Source organism: Petaurus breviceps, unplaced genomic scaffold, assembly GCF_028583685.1.
Source record: "Petaurus breviceps papuanus isolate PSGF00001 unplaced genomic scaffold, PetGlider_PUasm1.0 90696, whole genome shotgun sequence".
Lineage (NCBI taxonomy): Eukaryota > Metazoa > Chordata > Mammalia > Diprotodontia > Petauridae > Petaurus > Petaurus breviceps.
This window is the reverse complement of record NW_027187314.1, coordinates 1,084,273-1,107,166: the sequence shown is the minus strand read 5'-3', so window position 1 is coordinate 1,107,166 and position 22,894 is coordinate 1,084,273. Positions and strand designations below refer to the sequence as shown.

Genomic DNA, 22,894 nt, shown 5'->3' with positions numbered 1-22,894 from the left:
GAGTGATTTGTCATTTCCTTCTCCAGCTCATTTTATAGTCCAGGAAATGGAGGCAAACATGGTTAAGAGACTTGCCCAGGGTCACACAGCTAGTATTTTGCCAGATTAGCCCTATTTAAATCCACTTCTTCCTGGTTCTAGGCCCAGTGTTCTATCTATAATACCTACTACATTAGTGTTAACCAAAAAACTTTCAGTAACAAATGAAAACACCGAGTAGAGCTAATTTCCTCATTTCTAAAACGAAGGTGTTAAGACTAAACACTAAGTCTTTAAAATTTAGATTCTATGCTCTTTAGAACTCCGAGGTAGTTTCTTCCTCACACTTTTAAAAGTCTTTTTTTTTTCAGTGTGGTATGTTTATCCCTTTATTATTTATTTATTTATTTTTATGTGGTCTGTTTCTGCAAAATGTATGTTATGTGTATATTCTTTTGGTCTGCTGAAAATTAATTGTTGTTTGCAATCTTCCTAGAGAAAAGTAATATGAGGGTCTTCTAAAACTGTCCATATGATTATATTTTACCTGGAAGTGTGTTTGATACTCTAAGCTTATCTGAGAAGTGAAAAACCAAAAACTATAATGGCATTTATCCTTTATATTTAATAATAACTAATCTCTTAATTTAATGTACTTTTGTAGTAGGAACACTGACCTCCAAATATTTTATTCCTTTCCTTTCCTTCACTTTTTCTAGAAAAAAATTAATATTAATAGATTTATAAATACAGTTGTATATTGCAGTTTTATATTTCAGGAAAAAAAAAACAGAGGCCAAGAAAAATCGACATTTTTAACAGCTTTAATTAGAATCTTGGTGTTGATATGTAAATAAATATTGAATGTAACTTGCCTACTCAATATATTCTGAAATTTTTCTGCCATTTTCTTTTGGCGAAGACAGAAATGAATAGAGCAGTGTTTTTAGATTGCTCAAATCATTTCTCTTAATGGTGCATATGTGCCATTTTCTATAAACTATCCACCACTGGGAGATGTACAATGCTGAATATGTAATTGTTGTGCACCAAGCCGAGTGGAAATGTGATGCAATACTTCAGTGCAAGTTGCCTTATAAAAATGATGTCATTTAATGCAGGTGTAATCATTTTTAAAACACTGGACTGCACCCATCCTCTCACCACCTCACCCTTTCTCTTTCTGCCTTTCCCTTACACTCCCGTCCACTGGCCAAAACGATTTTATACTCATAGCTAACCTAAACGGCCGCTTGTGTCTTCGGTACCCGGAGGGGGCTACCCAGTGTGGAATGACAAACATCTTTGCCCCTGGCAAATGGACCTTTGCCCATTTGCACTGGAGCCAAGGGGCCGGTGCCTATACGCAGAGCGTGGTAGCATCCCAAAGAAAACAAACGCTTGCCAGTTTTAAAGCCTACGTAGAGGCCCTTAAGCACACCCCCCAGAGCGGGCTCACAAGCGGTGAAACTTGCAGGGCCCCTCGGAGAGGGTCACGGGCCACAGTTCGTCATCCAGAGGTTCCCCAGGGAGCTAGGCTGGGGGTGGGGAATAGGGGCGCCCGACCTTATTTATTTGGTAGTGGGTCATTAATTACGACAGCCTTTTTCAGAGGCCAGAAGGATAGGAGGGGAGACCATAAGGGGAATCGCAGGCGGGGACTTGATGACGGTATGATACGTTGCCGGCGCCACCCCAGTCCCTTCTGCTCAGTGTCCGGTTACTCCCCAGCCTGGTCAGGTTAGTGCTTCTGGCCCACAGGTGGCGGTGCTGGTGGCGGTGGCGGCGGCGGAAGTGACGCAGGCGCGGTGCCCGGCGTTAGAAAGAAAGATGGCGGCGCTGGCGCTGGACCAGGGGGAAGGTAAACACCGGTCAAGGCTGCTGTTGTTGCTCTGGGGAAACTAATCTATCTTCCTTCCGACCTCTTTCACAGCCTCACGGCCTTTCCGGGAGTGGAGGAGGGAAGGGGGACAGGGGATGCCTCCCCTCTTTCCTCCTGCTGTTCCCCACCCCCTTCCCTTCCTCCCTCCACCCGTCGCGGGTTTCACCCTGGGAATCTCTGTCTCCGCTGCGGAGACGGACAGACCCGGCCGACGGGGAGGCGGGCGAACGGACCGAGCGGGCGGGCGGACTGATCGGCCGCAGGCGGGGGAGGCCCCCGCAGTTCCCAGGCAGGGCCCCGCGGCGGCGGCGGCCGGCTTCGGTTCCGGCCCACAGCCACAGGGGGGTAAGCGGCGGCGCGGGGAGGAGCTCGCCCTCTCGGCGTGGCTGAGCCCCAGACCCCCGAGGGAGGTGCGGAGACTGAGGCCGTGCTGCTGGGGCCGGGGCGGGCGCCTCCTCTTCCCGCGCCCTCTTCCCTTTCCCCTCCCCCAGCCCCGGCTCCTCCGCCCGCCAGCCGCCCCCAGTTGTCTATTAACCTCCCCACCCCCCAGCTGAGTTACCCTTGCAGGTATTTGCCGTTATTATCGTTACTCGCCCCTCGGAAGCGATGCTGGTGTCCCCAGGGCGAGGACGTGGGGGGGACACCCCGGGAGACTGAATGGTTTGTTTATCCTCAGGGCAGGGACGGCGGGGGCCGCAGCCACCCCAGCAGCCGGCACGCAGGCTCCCCCCACGCTGGCCTCCTCGAGGTGCCCCGGCCCTGGCCTGGAGGGAGGATCCCCTCTAGAGGTGAGAAGCGGCGGCAGCGGCAGAGGCGGAGGCGGCGGCGGGCCTAGTCTTCATGGCCTGGACAGCCCCGGGTCTTCCCTCTTCGGCCGAATACGGGGACGCCAACTAATATCAATGGCGGAGGTGCTTTTCCTGCTGCAGACGCCAGTCCACTCGTAACTGGACCAAGACCACCAAGGTGTGTATCCTGTCTCACCTGCCCAGCCTTTGAGAGATGAGTTTATAGAAAGCGAGAGCTCTGAAAACCTCAGGGGCTCTGCCCTTTTGAAATATTTATGTAAGAATCTTTTTAGAACTAGGTTTCCTAACTGTATTGGATTCATAGCTTCTGTTATGTTCAGATCCTAAATTAGCTTTGTGTTCATTAAAATTTTTCATAAATCGTTTTGAGGCTTATATTTCCTGTTATGAAAGCTTTTTTTTAAACCAAAGGCCCCTAGCCAGCCACATGAAGAGTCGCTTTCCGTAAGTCATGCAAAATTCCCACATATATTGAAATGATGGTTATTAGGAAGCTTTTTAACTGTATTTAAATTCTAAAATATATGTGTTTTCTCCCCCTCTTTATTTTGATATTTTAGTAGGTAGGAGAGCAAAGTAGTGCTGTATAGATAAAGTAGTAACTTTTTGCTTGACTTTTACCTCATAATCATTGTCTACCAGACGTTTTGTATTCCACCTTTCCTCTCTGTTACAGCCGAGCTGATTTTCTTGGTATTCTCTGAATTTAACATTTCATCTCTCACCTCTGTGCCTTTCCACAGGCTGTCTCCAATGACTGAAATTCATTCTTTCCTAACCTTCACCTTCTTAGAATTCTTAGCTTCATTGAAGACTCAGCTCACCTGCTGTCTCCTATAAGATGCCTTTCCTGATTTACCCCTACTTATTTCCCAGTCGTTAGTGCCTTTTGTAGTCTTATCACCGTGCTTTGTATGTAGTTACTCATTAAAATTTGCTGACAAAATTGAAGGAGCCATTTAGTTCTATTTTTTTTAAATTTAATTAATTTCATTTTTAAAAAGGCACATTTTCTCTCTACCCACTTATCCTTCCATTTGGAATAAAAACAACACCAAAGCAAAATGACATCTTTGTAACAAATATACATTAGTCAAGTAAAGAAAACAAACAACAAAACAACCTTGCTTTGGCCCTGTCCAAAAATTATGTGACCCATTTGGCACCTTGAGTCTATCACCTCTTTGACCGGAGGTAAATAGCATGCTTCCTCCTTGGTCCTGTAGAATTGTGGTTGGTCACTTCCTGGATCAGAATTCTTAAGTCTTTCCAAGTGGTTTGTCTTCATAGTGTTGTTATTGTAAATTTTTTTTTCTGGTTCTGCTCACATCATTTTGCATCAGTTCATACAAGTGTTCCCAAGTTTCTCTCAGACTTTTTCATAATTCTTATGGCATAGTAGTGTTCCATCACATCCATATTCCAGTTTGTTCAGCCACTAAGCAATTGCAGGGCATTCCCTTGGTTTCCAGTTCTTTGCTACTACAAAAAGAGCTATTACAAGACATTTTTATATATTTTTACCCTCTTCTCTCATTGATCTTTTTGGGGTACAGGGTTAGTAATGGTATTGTTGGGTCAAAGAGTATATGGAATTTAGTAAATTTTTGTGCATTGTTCCATAGGGCTTTTCTGAATGGCTGAACCAGTTCCAGATCCACCCATTAATGTGTCTGTTTTCCCTGCAACCCCTTCAATATTTGTCATTTTGCTTTTTTGTCAACTTTGCCAATTTGATGTGTATAAGATGGAATCTCAGAGTTGCTCTATTTTACATTTATCTATTAGCAATTTGGAGTATTTTTATATGACTATTGATAGCTTGGATTTATTTTTTTGAAGTGCCTATTTGTATGCTTTGACTTTATGCTGGTGAATGGCTCTGACGTTTACACATTTGAATCAGTTACTTATGTATCTTGATAATGAGACCTTTTTCAGAGAAAGTTGCTGTAAAAAATTCTCCTAGTTAACTTTTTCTTCTAATCTCTGCATAGGTCTTGTTTCTGCAAAAACTTTTTTATGTAATCAAGCTTGTCTACATGGCACTTTATAATATAAAACTGTTATAATGTTAAGCTGTTTTGATGATGTGAACTATAATCTTGATAACACATTACCTTTAAAGTACTTTCAGATTTATAAGTAAGTTGTAAATTTCAGAAAATAACTTTGTTAGTAAAATTATGTCCACAAAGTGACTCATTTTATTTGGTTTAAACAGACTGTTGTTGAGTCACTTTACAGTTTTCTAACTCTTTGTGACCCCATATGGAATTTTCTCGGCAGAGATACTGGAATGGTTTGGTGTATTTCTTTCTGCAGCTCATTTAACAGATGAGGAAACTGAGATAAGCAGGGTTAAGTGACTTGCCCAGGATTGTACAGCCAGTAAATGTCTAAGGCCAGATTTGAATTTGGGTCTTCCTGACTCTAGGCCCAGTACTCTAGGGACAACACCTAATATAGCTAGCTGCCCTTATGCAGATTAATGGTCTGTATGAAGGGCATGATTACACAATCTGAAAATGCTCTTGAGTTATTGTATATAGGTAGTACATCTAAACATCCCTAATATAGAGATACAAACTAATAGTCAATCATTTTTTTTTTGTAATGCCTTACAATTTACAAAGCACTCCAGGGAAATTGATAGTCCTATACCTAATTAGTTTTAATACTGGGCCATAACTAGTCCTGTTATAAGTAAGTACATAGATAAAGAAAAACCCAACTTAAGGGGTGGCCAGGTGGCCCAGTGAGTAAGAACTCATGCCCCAGAGTCGGGAGACCTGGGACTGAATCCGGGCTCAGATACTTAGCACCCACCCAGTAACACCTGGCAGTGTAACCTTGAGCAAGTTACTTAACCCCAATTGCTTTAAAAAAAATTTCAACAGAATGTAATGGGTGTGTCTCTCTTGGGAGTCAGTATCAATTTGGCTTGTTTCTTTTGTGTACTTCAAAACAGATTTACATAGGGAAGGTATGTAAAAATTAAGTTTTTGTGAGTCAAGTTTATTGAGCTTTATTGGAAGATATTTATTACGTATGTTTAAATCCCACCAACATGATACTCATTTTATACTTAACCAAAATAGTACAAGTAATTTGGAGTGACCAAAAGACAAAATGATTTCATAAATTGGCCGGGTGGGTGCATTGTCTTTTTTTTTTTTTTTAAGATAAGAGACATTGTTTTCTTATTATTTAAATCATTTGTTAAATTCATAACTTTCTATTGTTTTAATCCCATTTGGTCTAAAAGCATGCTGTGGTGTTTTTAAGAGGCAGGAAAATATTTTAAAACCATTATAAGTTTGTAGTATTAGAATAACAAAACACAGGGCCTATTACTTGAATGTAGTAGTCATAAAAGACTTAAGATGTGTTAGTTTAATGCCATTGCTTGAATTTAAAATTCCCACCAAAGTGTTCAGAGATAATTTTAGTGTTAGAGACTCTCTCTGCTTTTTCTTTTTGTTCCCTGAAGCCAAAACTTGGTAATTATTATCAGAACTGATCTAATTGATTATTATGGGATTTCATAAGGCATAATGAAAGACAGTATTGGAACATTACATTTGGTCAGGTGACCTAGGTTCATGTGTTAAATAGAAACTTTGAGTATATTACTGCTTTTTAATTTTTTTGTGCCTCACATTGCTTATCTATTGACGATCAAGTTAGCGAATGTAAACATTTTGTGTTCACAAAATGCTGTTTAAACGTGAGGAATATAATCAGTTAACAGAAGTGGTCTTTGCCCCTTCTTAAAATTTTGTTTGCTGCAGAATACTTGCTCTTTGTTATGAGTGCTTGAAAATCTTGCATTTCTTAAATGAAGAGAAATAGAAGACAAGGGTGTTATGGATGCCAGAATTAAGAATAATTGAGGTACTGTGACATTTTAGTCGTGTGTGTGTGTGTGTGTGTGTTTGTGTGTGTATTTTGTACTGCTTGCTGTTTCAAAATCTTAAGAGAATTGATTATTATGTCTCAGTAATGAAATTGTTGACTTGCTTTTTGGTTTCATTAGGAAATACACCTTTAAGTTAAAGGAACTAGAAAAGTCAAAAGCAGTATTGTCAGAACTAAAAGCTTATTAGTTCTTTAATTTCATCTGGTTTAACTATGTAATTTGCATTGAATCAAAGAGAACAATAAGAAGTCTACACTTTACCTCTACCTTTATCTTTGACTTTAACTGATTAGCTCAAACCAAGGACTTTTAAGTCTGTTTATTGGTAATAGATTTTCTTTTTTAAAAAAATTTAATTTTTATCATTCATTAAAAAATTTTTTGAGTTCCAAATTCCCTCCCTCCAGCCCTTCCTTCATTGAGAAGGCAAACAACATGATTAATAGATTTTCAAAGTAGACCTATGTCAGATCTTAGTCTTAGAGCTATGCATTTTAATTATTATATCTTTTGTGAAAAATAAGATCTAAACTATGTATTGTTTCTGTTTTTGTTGGCATATAATTTGTAAGATTTTGGTATTTGTTTCCTAATAGAAGTTTTTGCTAGTATTCTCACTGGATCTGTTCTCTATAGATTATAAATGCTAGTCTTGTTGGTTTTTTTTAAATGACATCACTGTCATTTAAAAATATGAGCACTTCTAAATAACAATAAGCAATCCTATGTTAAATAAGAGACTTTTGGTGCAAAACAACATTCTAAAAACATTTACAAAATAAAATTTAGTAACCAGCAAAAAATATTCAAATATCCAAGCAAGGATTTTAATAAATACTATTCAGGCAATTATAAACCAACATTATTTATAGTATTTATTTAGAAAGTTTGAAAATATATATACACATTTTACACAGGTACACATACATACATATATATATATATATATATATATGTATATATATATATACACACACACACACACTTTAAGAAAATCATCCTAATTTTATTTCCATGACTTTGCATCAGTTTTTCTTAGATTTTGTGGTTGTTTGTTATTATTTAGGTAGCTGTAGTCTATATTTATATTTTAGAAGGAAAATCCAAAACATTAAACCCTTCTCACCTGTTGTAGTTGTTTCCATTTTGATATTGGCATCTAGGTTTGTTTTAATGGAGAAAATTATTTGAGCACTCAGCAGCAGAACATTAAACTCTAGATTGCAGTGGAAAGAAAATTGGACGAGGGATCAGAAGACCTGGGTTTGCATCCTGTTTCAGTCCTTTTATCTATGATGGGAAACAATTTAAATTTCTCTAAGCTTCAGTTTCCTTCGCTGTGCCAATGGGAATAATAATGCTTGTATTACCTACCTCAGAGTGTTACTATGAGAAAAATCCTTTATTAACTATAACATTATTCTCCCCAACTGTACAAATTCCAAGTCATCCATACCTGCTTATCCTGTTGGTGCCAGTGTAATACAGTGGAAAGAGTTTGGCTTTGGAGTCAGAAGAGCTGGGATCAAATCTTGCCTCCGAAGATTATGACCTAACAGACCTTAGGCAAGTCACATCCCTCCTGGGACCCAGTTTTCTCATCTGTAGGAAGGGAGGGGATTGAATGAACTAGGTGACTTCTGAAGTTCATTCCTGCTGTAGATCCTAATATAGTAATTTTTTTCTGGGAAAATGAAAATTTTGTGCCATTGTCTGGGAAACCAGCTGTTAAACTTGAATGGGATAGGGGTTTATATGCGTTTAAAAGTGATTATAGAAAGAATATATGAATGCTTCTATAACTACTGCATGTGGGTTTTTTTTGTTTTAATATTTCCTGCATTGTTATAATTGTGGGGTTTGGGGCCTTGGAATCAGAATATTAGCTTCATAACATACATCATAACATTTGAATCCTCTAATTGTCCTCATCCGTTTTCCCTCATCAGACTTCTTACCTTATTGGTCCCTTGTGAGTTCTTGCTGTTAGGAATTTCTGGGATATAAATAGCAATAATACTTTTCAAGGGTAGTGAAAAAGAATAAGATTTTATTGTTTTGTCATCCATTCCCTAAGAATATAGTTATTCTCTTTACTTTTTATTAGATAATTATTCATGTTTAGTGAAAGTAGGAGACTTTCCCTTAGTCACTGACATGCTTATTAAAGCAGGAGATAATAATAGTTTCCTCTCATCTTAAGGTTAAAGGAATTCAACTCACATTTTGTAATTTAGCTGTATGGTTTTTTTTTTTTACTCTTGAGGAACCATACAATTGGGAATTCCAAAGACAAAGTGTAGTATTTTTCCACAGAAAATTACATGTTTAGATTATAAATCACAGTTTCTCTTAACAGTTAAGTTTTTGAAAAGTGAACATTTAAAATATCCATCCAGTTACTGAAGCCACTTTCTAATTATGTTCTTGAGATTCTGTTTAAGATTTTTCCTTTTATCCCCACTCCTCTCATTAGCTTTTTTCAAAGTGACTTAAGTTTGTAATTCCCTGACAACTATGTAGAAATTTCATTTGTTTCATTAGAAATTTTAATAGCAACAATTTGATAGGTAGTTCTTTCTCCTTTAGTACATTTTTTGAGCTTGGTTATTTTTCTTGCCCTTGAAGATTTTGTTCATTATTTTTCTACCTCTCCCTCCTTTTGTGTTCATGCACACTCAGTTATTATTCCTTTTACTATTTCTGATGAGTTTTTCTTTGTTTTTCTAATTTATATAGTCATAGGATTTGAGAATGGAAAGGGCCTGTAGAGATTTCCTAGTATTAGTCTGTCATATTATAGATGAGGAATCTGTGGCCTACAATGTTTTACATGATTTTCCCAAGACTACTAACTTTGCTAGCAAAGGTAGAACTAGAACCTAGGTCTTCTGATTCCCATACCAGGATTTTTTCCCACTGTATCATGCTTTTAGGGAGCACAGACGTTGGTTTAATAACTGCTTCATTGACTCATCATTGTTACAATCTGAAGTCTTCATTTTTTTTTCCGCTTTTTTGGAGGGCAGTTGGGGTTAAGTGACTTGCCCAAGGTTACACAGCCAGTAAGTGTTAAGTGTCTGAGGTCGGATTTGAACTCAAGTTCAACTGACTCCCGGGCCAGTGCTTTACTCACTGTGCCACCTAGCCACCCCCACAAAGTCTTCATTTAAAAAAAAAAATAACATTCAGAGTAACAGTTTCCAATCTAAATCATTTGGTTGGTTGTTTCAACATAGTAAACATTTTTTTCTAGAAACAATGTTATTAGTAGTGGTTAGTGTCTCAGGTTAACCCAGTAAAACTCACTGAATCCTTTATGTAGCTGAAATACATTTGCTTATAAAGTTAACTGCTTCAATGGTACACTGGGAAGAAAACTCTGGAGTCCGAGTCCCTGGATTTAATTCTGTCCTCTGACACTGTGACATTGGGCAAGGCACCTAAACACCCTGGACTTAAGTTTCATTATCTGTAAAATGAAATAATTGGATTAGATATCCTCTGAGGTCCCTTTCAACCCTAGATTTACCAATCAATCAACAAGCATTTATTAAGTACCTACTATGTACCAGGCACTCTGTTAGGCTCCAGGACTACAGTTTTTAATAATGTCTTTTGGGGGGATGGAGATTTTCTCATATTCCCATAATCATCCCAACTATCCCTTGACTTCCCTTTCCCTCTCTTAGAGAGCCATACCATATGACAAATATGGTAGCCAGATTTTTTTTAGAAGGGAAAAAAAGTTAACACAACTGATTGATAGATTGAAAAAGCCTGAAAACAATTTAATGTGTAATACCTGTGGACTAACCCAAAGGGGTAGGTTGAAAGTGTCTTCTTATGTTTCTTCATTTGAGTTCTGCATTATCTTTATAAATCTTATTACATTTGCTTTTTATTTTTGGCATATTAATGTTCTTTCCTTTTAACATTGTTGTAGTTACTGTGTATGTTGTTTTCTTGGCCCTCTTCATTTCACTCTACATTCAATTCATATAGATCTTTTCATATTTCTCTGTTTTTCTCTCACATACACATACAGACACACATAATTTCTTATATACAGCAGTATTTCATTCTCCATCTGATGGGCATCTGCTTTGTTTCCAGTTTCTTTGGAATCATAAAAGTCCTGTCACAAAAAGTTTTTGCTGTAATTATTTTGGAGTATATGGGACTTTTTTCGTGTCAGAGGCTTCCTTGAGGTATAAGTCCAGTAATGATATTTGTCTTTCAAAGGGTATAGCCATTTTAGTCACTATATTTGCATAATTCCAAATTGCTTTCCAAAATGATGTTGTTCTTAAAACAATATTACTGTTATTCTATACAATGTTCTCTTGGTCCTGCTCATTTCTCTCTTCATTATTTCATGCAGGTCTTTACATGTTTTTCTAAAATCATTGAACTCATCATTTCTTATGGCAGAATAGTGTTTTATCACAATCATATATCACAGTTTGTTCAGCCATTTCCTAATTGATAGGTATCCCTGTAATTTCCAGTTCTTTGCCACCACAAAGAGAGATGCTATAAATATTTTAGAACATAGGAGTTCTTTTCCTTTTTCCCTAATCATCTTTGGAAATAGACCAAGTAGTGGTATTACTGGGTAAAAGGGTACAGGTAGTTTAATAACTTTGGGCATAATTCCAGATTGCTCTCCAAATAGTTGGATCATTTTACAATTCCACCAACAGTGAATTAGTGTCCCAGTTTTTCCACATCTCCAACATTTGTCACTTTCCCTTTCTATCATTTTAGCCAGTCTGGTAGGTGTAAAATGATATCTCAGGTTTTTTTTTTATTTGCATTTTTTTAGTCAATAATAATTTAGAGCATTTTTTTATATGACTACAAATGGTTTTGATTTCTTTATTGGAAAACTGCCTGTTAATATCCTTTGACCATTTATCAATTGGGAGTGACTTCTTATAGATTTGACAACTTTCTTTTTATATTTTTGATATGAAACCTTTACCTGATAAACTGTCCATAAATCCCCTCCCCCACTTCCCCAGTTTTCTGCTTCCTTTCACAAACTTTTTAAAAGCACTTAAACTCTGTGCAAGAAAGTATGCTGGGGGTGAGTTTGCTGTGCAAAGGTGAAATAAGGCACAAATCTTATCATCATAGAGATTGTACTCTAATAGTAGGATTAAGACTTGTACACAAACAACTATGGTGCAAAACAGAATGTGTTAGATTCAAAGGAGAGATAAAGTGTTCTGAGAAATTAGAGGGTTGTGTGAGGTCTCTCACCTGAGAACAGGAAGAGAGCTCCTTGAAAGAAATGGCACCTGAGTTAGACCTTGAAGGAGGGAATTTAGAGATGGAAAGATAATGCTATTCTAGGTAGAAATCTGGAGCAGTTCCATTCTAGGCATGGGAGTGGGGACAACAAAGATGAGAGCTTAAAATGAGAATGAGGGGAGAGTGAGGATGGTAAGAAGCCCAGTTTGTGTTTAATAGTATAGGAAAGTGAGTAGTATATTAGAATAGGATATTGGAGCCAAATTATAGAGTGCTTTGAATGCCAGGATAAGGAATTCATATTTTATTTCGTAGGCGTGAGAAGGCACTTAATATTTTTTAGTAATAGAATGAGGCAATAGAGTATTACATTGTGAAATTTAAATTGGTAATATTGTGATGGATGGATTGGATGAGGCAGAGAGAGAGAGTAAGGAAGATCATTTAGGTTATTATAGTATAGAATCACAGAATTTGAGAATTGGAAGTAACCTTCATTTAGTCCAATCTGTACATGAAGAAATCCCAACTGTAACATATTTAATGAGTGGTTGTCCATCCTCTTCTTGAAGACCTTACAGTATCTGGAGACAAGCCATTCTACTTTGGTACAGCTTTACTTGTGAAGAAATTTTTCCTGACATCAAACCTAATTTGCCTCCTTGCAACTTTTAAAATTAACATAGGAAAATTTTGCTCTCATATATCTATGGTAAGAGTCTGATATCCAAGATATATAGGAATATATATATATGTGCGTGTGTGTACACACACACACACACATACACGCAGACCAAAAGCCATTCCTCAGTAGAGAAGTGCTAAAAAAAATATGAGCAGTTTTCAAAAGATGAATTGCAAACTTTTAGCAACTATATGAAAGAATGTCTCAAGTCACTTTTTTTTTTTAAGCAATTGGGGTTAAGTAACTTGCTCAAGGTTACACAGCCAGTTATTTTGTATGGGTGTTAAGTATCTGAGGCCGGATCCTATCCCGAGTCTCCCGACTCCGGGCCGGTGCTCTTACTCACTGCGCCACCTGGCCGCCCCAGTCACTCTTAAGGGAATTGGAAAGCAAAACAACTTTGAGATTTTTCCTTACAACTAGCAAACTGTGTAAGGTGACAAAAGATGGGAATAGTGTTAGAGGGGCTATGGAAAGATGACCATATTGATAGAACTGTGAATTGGTCTAACAATTCTGTCCAAGCAATTTGGAATTCTGCTAAGAGTGACTAAAATATCTATACCTTTTGCCTCAAGGAAGTTAGTGAGGGGGAAAAAAAGGTTTCTAGATATTCCAGAATATAGGAGTACTTTTTTGTTTTAGCAAAGATCTAGAAACAAAGTAGATGCCCCTTGAAAGGACACGCATGTGATAGATCATGGGTTGTTATTGTTTTTCCTTCTTTCTCAAAGAGGACCTTGACTTCAGGAACATGATGCCATGACTTGCAAATACATTGAATTTGAGTGAGGGAGGGCTCTGCAAGGTCACCACTTCCTTTCCGAAGCCATCTGGGTCCAGTGGCAAGACATAGACCAGGATGACTGAGATGGCCCTGGATGCAGTGGGAGACCTTGGCCTTTTTAAGCCAAGGTCTTTCCAAGTTCTTTCTTTGAAGGCAGTGACCATCTAGTAATTAAGGTTGGTTAAGAAGTGAGTCCAGCAATGGCTCCTTTTATCAAATAAAAAAAAATTAGTCTGGGATGGGGAAGACCTTCAGGGTTTCTAGCCTGTACAGAAACAATTATTATTTACATTCACTCTGAACAAATCTGGGCCCAGACTATGACCACTAAGTGGTGCTTGGGCTGGGACCTGTTGTTGGCCAATCAGTGAGAGCCAGGGTGAATTGGATTTAAGGCATGGTTTTTTAAGAAAGAAATATAGTGAGTAAACCCCAAGATATCTTGCTAGGTTTCAGTTATCAAAATTTATGTTCCTTTCAGCAGAGCACCCGCAGGTAAGGGTATGCTATACTACATGTGGACAGAGGGCGAGGAAGGAGGGAAAGGAGAGGAGAGGAAGGAGCTGAGTTTCCCCACTGGAGCTGGCCAGTTGGGTCACTAGTGGGGCAGCTTGTACTCCACACTGGTTGTTGTTTGTCCTTCTTTCTCAAAGAGGAACATGACATCAGTAAAATGATGCCATGACTTGCAAGTGAATTGGATTTAAGTGAGGGAGGGCAGTGCAAAATTACCAGCCTCAATTTCTCCACCTGAACCATATGGGTCCAGTGACAAGACACACACACACACACACACACACACACACACACACACACACGATGACTGGAGATGGCCCCCATTTCCAGTAGCAAGTGGCAGATCATGGGACTTGGACCCAGGAAGACCTACTTAAAAATCTTACATTAGATCTGGGTACGTCTATTTGCCTTATTTTTCTCATCTGTAAAATGACTGGCTTCATATCTATAATCCTATCATTGGAAAATGACTAACAAAGTTGTGAAATATTAGTATACTATAATATAATGTTATATTATATGATTTATAAATAGATAGATATCTCCATCGTTAGAATATAAGCTGTTTGGAGGCCAAGACTGCTTCGCTTTTTTGTTTTGTTTCCTGGCACTAAGCACAGTACTTGGCACATAGCAAAAGATTAATAAAGTCTTATGGAATAATAGAAAAGCAATGATTATGAAGAATAAAGAGGAGCGTAAGAAGACTTGCTTACATGAACTGTTACAGAGTGAGCAGACCCAGGAAAATTATATATACGATGACTACATAATGAAAGTGGAAAGACCGACAACAAAATATTAAAACTGAGTATATTTAAACTGAGTGTTGTTATGTGAATAGATGAACAAACATTTATTTACAAGTGCTTAGCACTGATTGTGTGTGTCCTTCATTCTCAAAAAGGACCAATGACATCAGGGAGGTGATACCATGACATTTAAGTGAGGCAGGGATGTGTAGACTCACCAAGCTAACTTTCTCCTCCTGAACTATCTGGGTCCAGTGGCAAGATAAAGATCAGGATGACTGGAGATGGCCCTGGATGCAGTGGGAAATCTTGGCCTTTTTAAGCTAAGGTCTTTAACAGGTCTCACTTTGACTGAGGCAATTCAAATCAGTGATTAAGGTTTGGTAAGAGATGAGTCAGAGGATAGCCTCTTTACCTGAGAGGGAAAGAACCTATTGGTTTCTGGCTAAAACAGAAACAATTGCTATTTACATTAACTCTGAGCCAGTCAGGGCCCAAACAGTAACCATGTGGGGCTTGGCCTTGGACTTATTGTTGGCCAGTCCATGAAAGCCAGAATGATTTGGGTTTAAGGCTGGATCCTTAAGGGGGAAGAAAGGTTTCAGAAAAAGGAGCTAGCCCTTGATCACAAGGAGCTTATGTTCTTGAGGGAGACATCACATAAAAGAAGATTCATTTGCAGCATGGAAAGACCTAAAGGTACTGCAGAAGGGCAGATGGCAAGGCCCAAAAGTCTTAAGGATGCTTTGGGATGTTATAGTATAATAATATTCAATATTCTAACACATTCATGTACCAAAGCTTGTTTAATCATTCCCTAATCAATGAGCCTTTGCTTCTTTGCTACTACCAAAAACTTAACCTTGATATAAGTAAGATTTTTTAAAAAGGAATGTAATTGATATACTAAGTGAAATTAATAATGTCCAAAGAAGATATGTGAGAATGTACCTCTCTTCTTCTTTGAAGAGGAAAGACGCTATAGCTGGGGAACACTGTATAGAATTATGGACTTGCTTGATGGATTAGTTTTGCTCATCCCTTTTTTTCCTCTTTTTAATTTTTTGTTATGAGAGGAGTTGCTTTTTGGGTGGGGGAGTAGAAGTTTATTGGGAAATGTAGGTTATGTAAACAAAAGATTTTAATAAAAATTTAAGTAGTTCATGAACAGTATCAGGAGGTGTCTGTGGAAAAGAGGAAATAGAATCAAGAGATGTTGTAGATGTAGAATTCATATGATTTGGCCACTGGATATGGGAGCTATAGAGGAATCAGTGGTGACTGAGAAAGTGACAGTTCCATTAACAGAAGCATACTCTGATGTTTCAGTAGATCATAGAAAGTGGAACATAGGATTGTCCCTAGGTTCTTAGAAGGCCAGAGCTTGTGCTCCATTGGAATAGCAAAGCCCTATCTAGCAGGATCAGCTTCAAATATAAGGCCAGCAATAGACTGTGTGTCTGTCTCCCAAGGGCCAGTTTACCTAAATTCTCTAGTCTCATTGTTGCAAAATTAGTTTACTAAATGATTTTTTTTTCTGTTGGCCTCAGTAACTCAAAGGACCTGAGTACAAATACTGGCTCTTCTAAATTTTATTTCTCTGAGCTTCAGTTTTTTCATCTGTAATATGAGGGGGTTAACCTAAATAAGCTGTAAGGTCCTTTTCAGTCCTAAGTCTTTTATTCTCTGAGCACCTCTACCAAGGCATGGAGGCCTTGTGATCTCTGTCAGTAGAGGGAGAATCCATATTGATAAAATACTGTATTGTAGAGTATTAAGGTTTGGAAAAGATAAATACAATTTTGGACATCACTAGGTTTGAGGTGCTAGTGGCATACCCTTGTGGAGATAGATACCAAACAGTTGGGAATACTGGACTAGAGTTCTAGAGAGAAGTTAAGTGAATGTAGAAATTTTTGAGTAATCTGTATAGAGGTAATTGCTGAGGAAGTAGAAATGATTGCTGAAAGGGAGAAAGTTGAATGGGAAAAGATAAAAAAAAACACTGGTGTTTTATGGAAGGGAGAATAATGAAGTAGTAAAGGAAAAATGAGTACTGTATAGGAGAGATAAGACTACCTTGTAAGAGGTAGTCTTGGGAGTATTTCTTGGGAGCTAAGGAAGAAAAACTGAAGAAGGATCATTAGTTAACAATGTTATATTTTGGAGAAATCAAGGGATGATCAAGACTTTAAAAAGGCAAGTGATGAGTTTGTTACTGGTGGAGAAAGCAGCTTCAGTTGAATGTGAAGATGGAAATTACTTGTAAGGGGGTAAAGAGTGAGTAAGTGGAAGCAGCAAATGTAAATTTTTTCCCAAACATTCGTCTGTAAAGAGTAAGCAGGGTTAAGGGAAAGTTTTATTTTTAGGATAGAGGATGGATCCAAGCATAAATTGAGGGGGAAAACAGCCAATAGAGGGAGAGATTGAAGATGTAGAAAAGAGAAGAGGAATAATTGATTGATGAAGGTTCCAGAGGAGATGGAAGGAGATAAGATGAAGGGTTGAGAAGGTTAGTCTTGGCAATGTAGGTCACCTCATTCTTTAAAAGTGAAGGAAACAGGAGAGAATGGATAGTCTTAGATGTGAAAGAGGGTAATTGAGAGTTGTGATAAAGTTTTTCTATTCTTATGATGTCATGACATGTCCATGTTATTGACTAATAAATATCAGTATATGAGTACTTAAAGAATCTGTAATTTTGTTGGTATTTCATCAAACATAGTAGATCACAACTTCTCTACACATTAAATAGTAGACTATTTTTGAGTCCATGTGGCTAAAAAGATTCATCACCTAGTAGATAGTCTTCTCCAGGCCTAAACTTGGAAATTTTTCACCTTCAGGTCTGAAGATAAAACTATCCCCTTGTTAATAAACCTTTCAGAGCTTGTGCTCCACTAGCATAACTATTTTTTTAAGTAAAATTGATAATTTTTGTTTTTTATATCACCAGAATTTCTATCCTCCCTGCTCTGAGATAAATCTAATAAATGATATTTTTAGAGGAAGAGAAAAATATTAGCAAAATTGATTAATACATCAAAAAAAAGTGAAAATATATGTTTCATATCTGTGAATCTCTCATCTTAGCAAAGGAGTTGGATGGGGTTGTCTTCTCATATCTCTTTTTGAGGCCACATTTGTTCTTTATAATATTGCTACATTTACTTTAAATTTTGTATAGTTCTTTCTGTTTGCATTGTTGTAGTTGTAAATATTTTTTCTTAACTACTTCACTCTCCATCAGATCATGTAAGTCTTTACATAATTCTGTATTTAACATATTTGTCATTTCTTACAGCACAGTAAAATATTTCATTACATTCATCTCCACAACCATTTTTTTGCCATTTCTCAATTAATTTATTTCTACTTTATTTCTAGTTCTTGCTACCACAAAAAATGTGATAAATATTTTAATGTGTATAGGGACTTTCTTTTTATCAATAACCCTTTTGGGTATATGTAGTATAGTAGTGGAATCTCTAGGTGAAAGGGTATGGACATTCTATTTTAGTCACTTTATTTGCATAATTCCAAATTGCTTTCCAAAAGAGTTATAGTGACTCACAGTGAATTCTCCACCAACAGTGTACTAGTGTGCCTCTCTTCCATTATATCTGTATTTTGTCATTTTTATCAAATTTTGTAGAGTATGAGGTGAAACCTTAGGATTGTTTTGATTTGTAATATTCTCATTAATGATTTGGAGCATTCTTTCATATGGTTACTAATTGTTTGCAATTCTTTTGAGAATTGTTTGTTTATATTCTTTGACCACTTTGGCATAGCTTTTAAGAACCTAAGATCACCACATCATGATATGCATCAGAATAGGCCTTTAGTGAAGAGGTGTACATCATAATCCATAATGAAAACTGCACTTGGGTCAACAATTCTTTTATCTACCTAATAATCCTCTTGGATGATTGCTGTTTTTTTGAAGAGTTGTTAGCCTATCAAAACAAGTAAAATTATTAGGTTGAGAACAGCAGATCTGTAGATTTATAAGTGTCTGTCTTGTTCAACATGTCCGAGATATGCTTTAAGTAGAGTTTTGAGCCTTTCCCACCCTAACAGTGGTAGTGATGAACTGCTGGACCAAATTGGCATTGTAATGGATCCCATATGGCCAGTGGCACACATTTGCAAAACAAATTAACCGAGTTTTGGCATGTTGTTTGTAGCTAGAGAAAACGATCTTTTGAGTTTGTGAAGTTACCTGATCTTCAAGAATATTTTTCCCATTAGCACTTTATAGTAGCCCTGCTGATTGGCTTGGGCTACATGGTGTTGCACTCATTGTATGGATTTGTAAATCTGTATCATTCAGCTCCAGGACAGCTGGGTGGCACAGTGGATATAGTACTAGTCCTGGAGTAAGAACACTCATTTTCCTGAGTTCAAATCTGGCTTCAGACACTTAGTAGCTGTGTGACCCTGGGTAAGTAATTTAACCCTGTTTGCCTCAGTTCCTCATCTGTGAAATGAACTGGAGAAGGAAATGGTATCATTGCCAAGAAAACCCCAAATGGGGTCACAAAGAGTCAGTAATGACTGAAACAACCGAACAAAAATTGTGCAGAAATGCTAATGTTACATATATGAGACTGAATTTGTGTTCTTAGTGTTTAACTGTTTGAAAAACACTGACTGCAATAAACTCAGATATATGTCATTGCAGAGAAAATGTACTTGAACCATATGAGGTTATTCACCAAATAATTCAAGTTTACTGTGTACATAATACTGTAATACAAATGAAGTGTGTGAGTCAAAGAAGATCCCTTTTTTCCCAAGATCTGTCTTGCTGATTCAACTACTTTGCATTTTCATTTAGAAAGAGTGATTATTAGACACATACTATAATTTAGGATTTAAAATTTCATAATATAGACATAGATGAGGTAAGCTTTATTACTTATTGATTCATTAGACATTCCATAGTGATTTGAGTCAAAATTATTTGAATTTGCAGTGATATTGAAAAGTATCTTAATTTATGCCATGTATCTCTATGTACATTTATAGACAGTACACTGTTTTGCTGCAATGCGTTCCTGGAGCCTGGGTTGCAAAATAGAATAAATAAAAGCAATTCAGCATTTTTCTCCTCTTGCTGTTTTGTGGCGAAAGCATTCAGGGATTTTTAACCTCATACATAGGTAAGGCAGACTTTTGATTAAGTGTACAATGAGTTGTTTGGAACATGTCCCAACTATGGCAGAAACTGCCAGAGAGGAGGTTAAAGAGGAGAGGAGAGATGTAGCTGTTTTAAGTAGTGGTGAATTACATTGTAGTGAAAAAGTGGAAACTGCCTAAAAAATGCATTTTTAAATTGTTATTTCTCTTTCTATTAGCTTTTAATTTAAGCTCTGTGAAGTTGTACTTTCACTTACCCCTATTGATATTTCAGTAATTATTCCTGTTTGTAATAATTACCCTCAAGTTAAGGGCCATTTTCAGTAGAATTTGCAAATGTAGTTTGTTTCTTAGGAAAATTCGTAAATAATGTATGGACTGTTTATATATCTGTATGCATATATCTGTGGTGTACCCCCTGTGATGAGTTACAATATCCTATTCTCTGGTAACCTAGTACATTTGATTTATGTCATTAAGCCTGTTTTGACAAATATAATATCTGAAATAGAATTTAGATCTATTTTTCCAAAGTTCTGGCCAGTCTTATTATTTGATCCTAATGTTTCATGACATTGAAAGTATATTATTTTTGATTACTAAAGAATTAGGAGAGACTGTTGGTTTTTTACTTAATTATTCTATAGCAAAAAAAATGCTCTCTTGGACAAAGTGCAATTTAAAAATAGTATTCCATAATGAATTCACAAATTTTGAAGCTATCTCTGACTTAAGATTATGTGTACAAATGTGTGTTGTGTTTATATGTATACATGTGAATATATACAGATATGGTGTTTCAAATATTTAAGGATTTTGCACTAAGAATTTTGGGAGTCTTGCATGTGTGTGTAAATATCTATATACATATACTATGTGTACAATACTATGTATTTGTAAACATGTATGTATACACATATATGATATTTAGATCTCTCCCACACACATTCAGTATAGCAAAATAAAGAGAAAGTGTGAATATACATATATGTTAACAATTTGGATTTCCTTGGTGGTTTTACGTGGCAAAAAATTCTGTGTGAAGTTTTATAGGGAAAAAGTCTTTATTGATAGAGAATCATGGAAAGCTTCAGGAAGAAGGTAGCTTTAGAGTTGGACTTTAAAAGATAAAGTAGTAATCAAAAATAGGAGTTGGAGAGGGCATTCCGGGTATGGGGTATGTTTTGGGTATAGAGAATTGTTTTTGTTGGACTGTAACATTGAATAAATGGAGGGGAATAATGTGATATGAGGTAGTGTGAGTCTCAGATTTTGGAGGGCCTTAAACGGCAGGTAAAGGGGTTTGATTTTTATTCAGGAAATAGGAAATAACTGAAAATTTTTTTTTTGAACAGAGGAGTGACCTGAGCACATCTTTGTATGAGGAAGTTTATTTTGGTAGTGGATATGACAGATGGATTAGAAAAGTAGAAAAGTTGAGGCAGAAAGATCTGTTAGATTATAGCTATAGTCCAAGAAGATGATGCCCATGAAATCTATATCTCACCAGTTTAAAGAATAAACCTTTTTAATGCCTAATGTTTGGAAGTCCTTTCCAGTAATTGACCCTGAATGATAATGAAATCAGTAGACTAATATATACCTTAGCATCAGGTGGACCTCCTTTTAACACTACAGTTTTTAAACCTGTTTAATACTGTTAACAAATTATATATTTTTTTGCTATTGATGCATTATTATTGTTTTTATAGGGCTTCAAGGTTGGGGAATCCAAAACAGCATAATTTGCATGCAGTATTCTATGTTACCTGTAAGAGCTTGTATATTGGGAGTAAGATGATTGATATAATTGTTTAAGTATGTTTAATCTAGAAGAGTTCAGATATCTTCAAAATATGGGAATGATTAATGTTGTTTGTTTTGATTACTTTTTTTTCAGGTGATTCATGGCAGGGGACGTGGAAGGGTTTAGTTCCTCCATCCATGACACCAGTGTCTCTGCTGGGTTCAGAGCACTGTATGAGGAGGGATTGCTTCTTGATGTCACACTTGTCATTGAAGATCACCAATTCCAGGCCCATAAAGCACTCCTTGCCACCCAGAGTGACTACTTCAGGATAATGTTCACAGCTGACATGAGGGAGCGAGATCAGGACAAAATTCATTTGAAAGGTCTGACTGCTACAGGCTTCAGCCATGTCCTACAATTCATGTACTATGGAACTATAGAACTGAGTATGAATACTGTTCATGAAATCCTGCAGGCTGCCATGTATGTTCAACTTATAGAAGTGGTGAAGTTCTGCTGCTCTTTTCTCTTAGCCAAAATCTGCTTAGAAAATTGTGCAGAAATTATGAGACTCTTAGATGATTTTGGTGTAAACATCGAGGGAGTCAGGGAGAAGTTGGACTCCTTTCTGCTAGAGAACTTTGTGCCACTAATGTCAAGACCTGACTTCCTGTCCTATCTGAGCTTTGAAAAGCTTATGTCTTATTTGGATAATGACCGTCTGAGCAGGTTCCCAGAGATAGAACTGTACGAGGCTGTTCAGTCTTGGCTGCGGCATGATAGAAGACGCTGGAGACATACCGATACCATCATTCAGAACATCAGGTTTTGTTTGATGACCCCATCCAGTGTTTTTGAGAAGGTTGGTGCATTTGAAAGCAATAGAAAGGATTCCTCATTTAGCTAGGGCAGCATGCCTTCTATAGGTGAGAAAGCTATATCTGTCAGAAGAGAAATTAGTTTGGCTAATGATGTATGAAGGAGATTAATTTTTGAGGTATCTAGTTTTTTGAAGATTTTTTTGGGTGAAAGATAAGCCAGGTAGGTTTTATAGTATCTTATTAGGATCTAGGTGTTTTTTTTTTCCAAAACTTAGTTTTAAATAGGCTTAATCTAAGTAAGATATAAGGTGTTTTCATATAGAATGCTATGTATTTTCTTCAGCTTTTCTTTTCACAAAATGGCTGACTTTGAAGTGAGCAAAGCTGTGTTTAATTTTTTTATTGTGAAACATTGAAACAGTGAACTTGTTCAGTTATGTGGAAATTGAAAACAAATATTTTAGAGTTTTATGTTACAAAGCACAATATTCCATTTATCATTAAGGAAATATGTTAATGACACACAATTGTAAGACCATTTATTGCTGTAGCTAAAAACTAATACGTATTAGTGGTGATTTTTT

General features: G+C 37.1%; 1 protein-coding gene across 2 annotated transcripts in view; it reads left to right on the top strand.

Moving 5' to 3' along the window:
• The first annotated feature begins 1,717 nt into the window (after positions 1–1,717).
• KLHL15 (kelch like family member 15) overlaps positions 1,718–22,894 on the top strand; it is a 61,773-nt gene continuing 40,596 nt past the window's right edge. The window contains exons 1-4 of one of the 2 annotated variants that reach the window (XM_069065638.1): positions 1,718–1,840; positions 2,538–2,827; positions 19,629–19,762; positions 21,640–22,351. In XM_069065638.1, coding sequence (XP_068921739.1) covers positions 21,647–22,351 — 705 coding nt within the window. In that variant the 5' untranslated portion in view covers positions 1,718–1,840; positions 2,538–2,827; positions 19,629–19,762; positions 21,640–21,646. The remainder of the gene's footprint in view (positions 1,841–2,537; positions 2,828–19,628; positions 19,763–21,639; positions 22,352–22,894) is intronic. The other variant, XM_069065637.1, reaches the window with a different exon arrangement.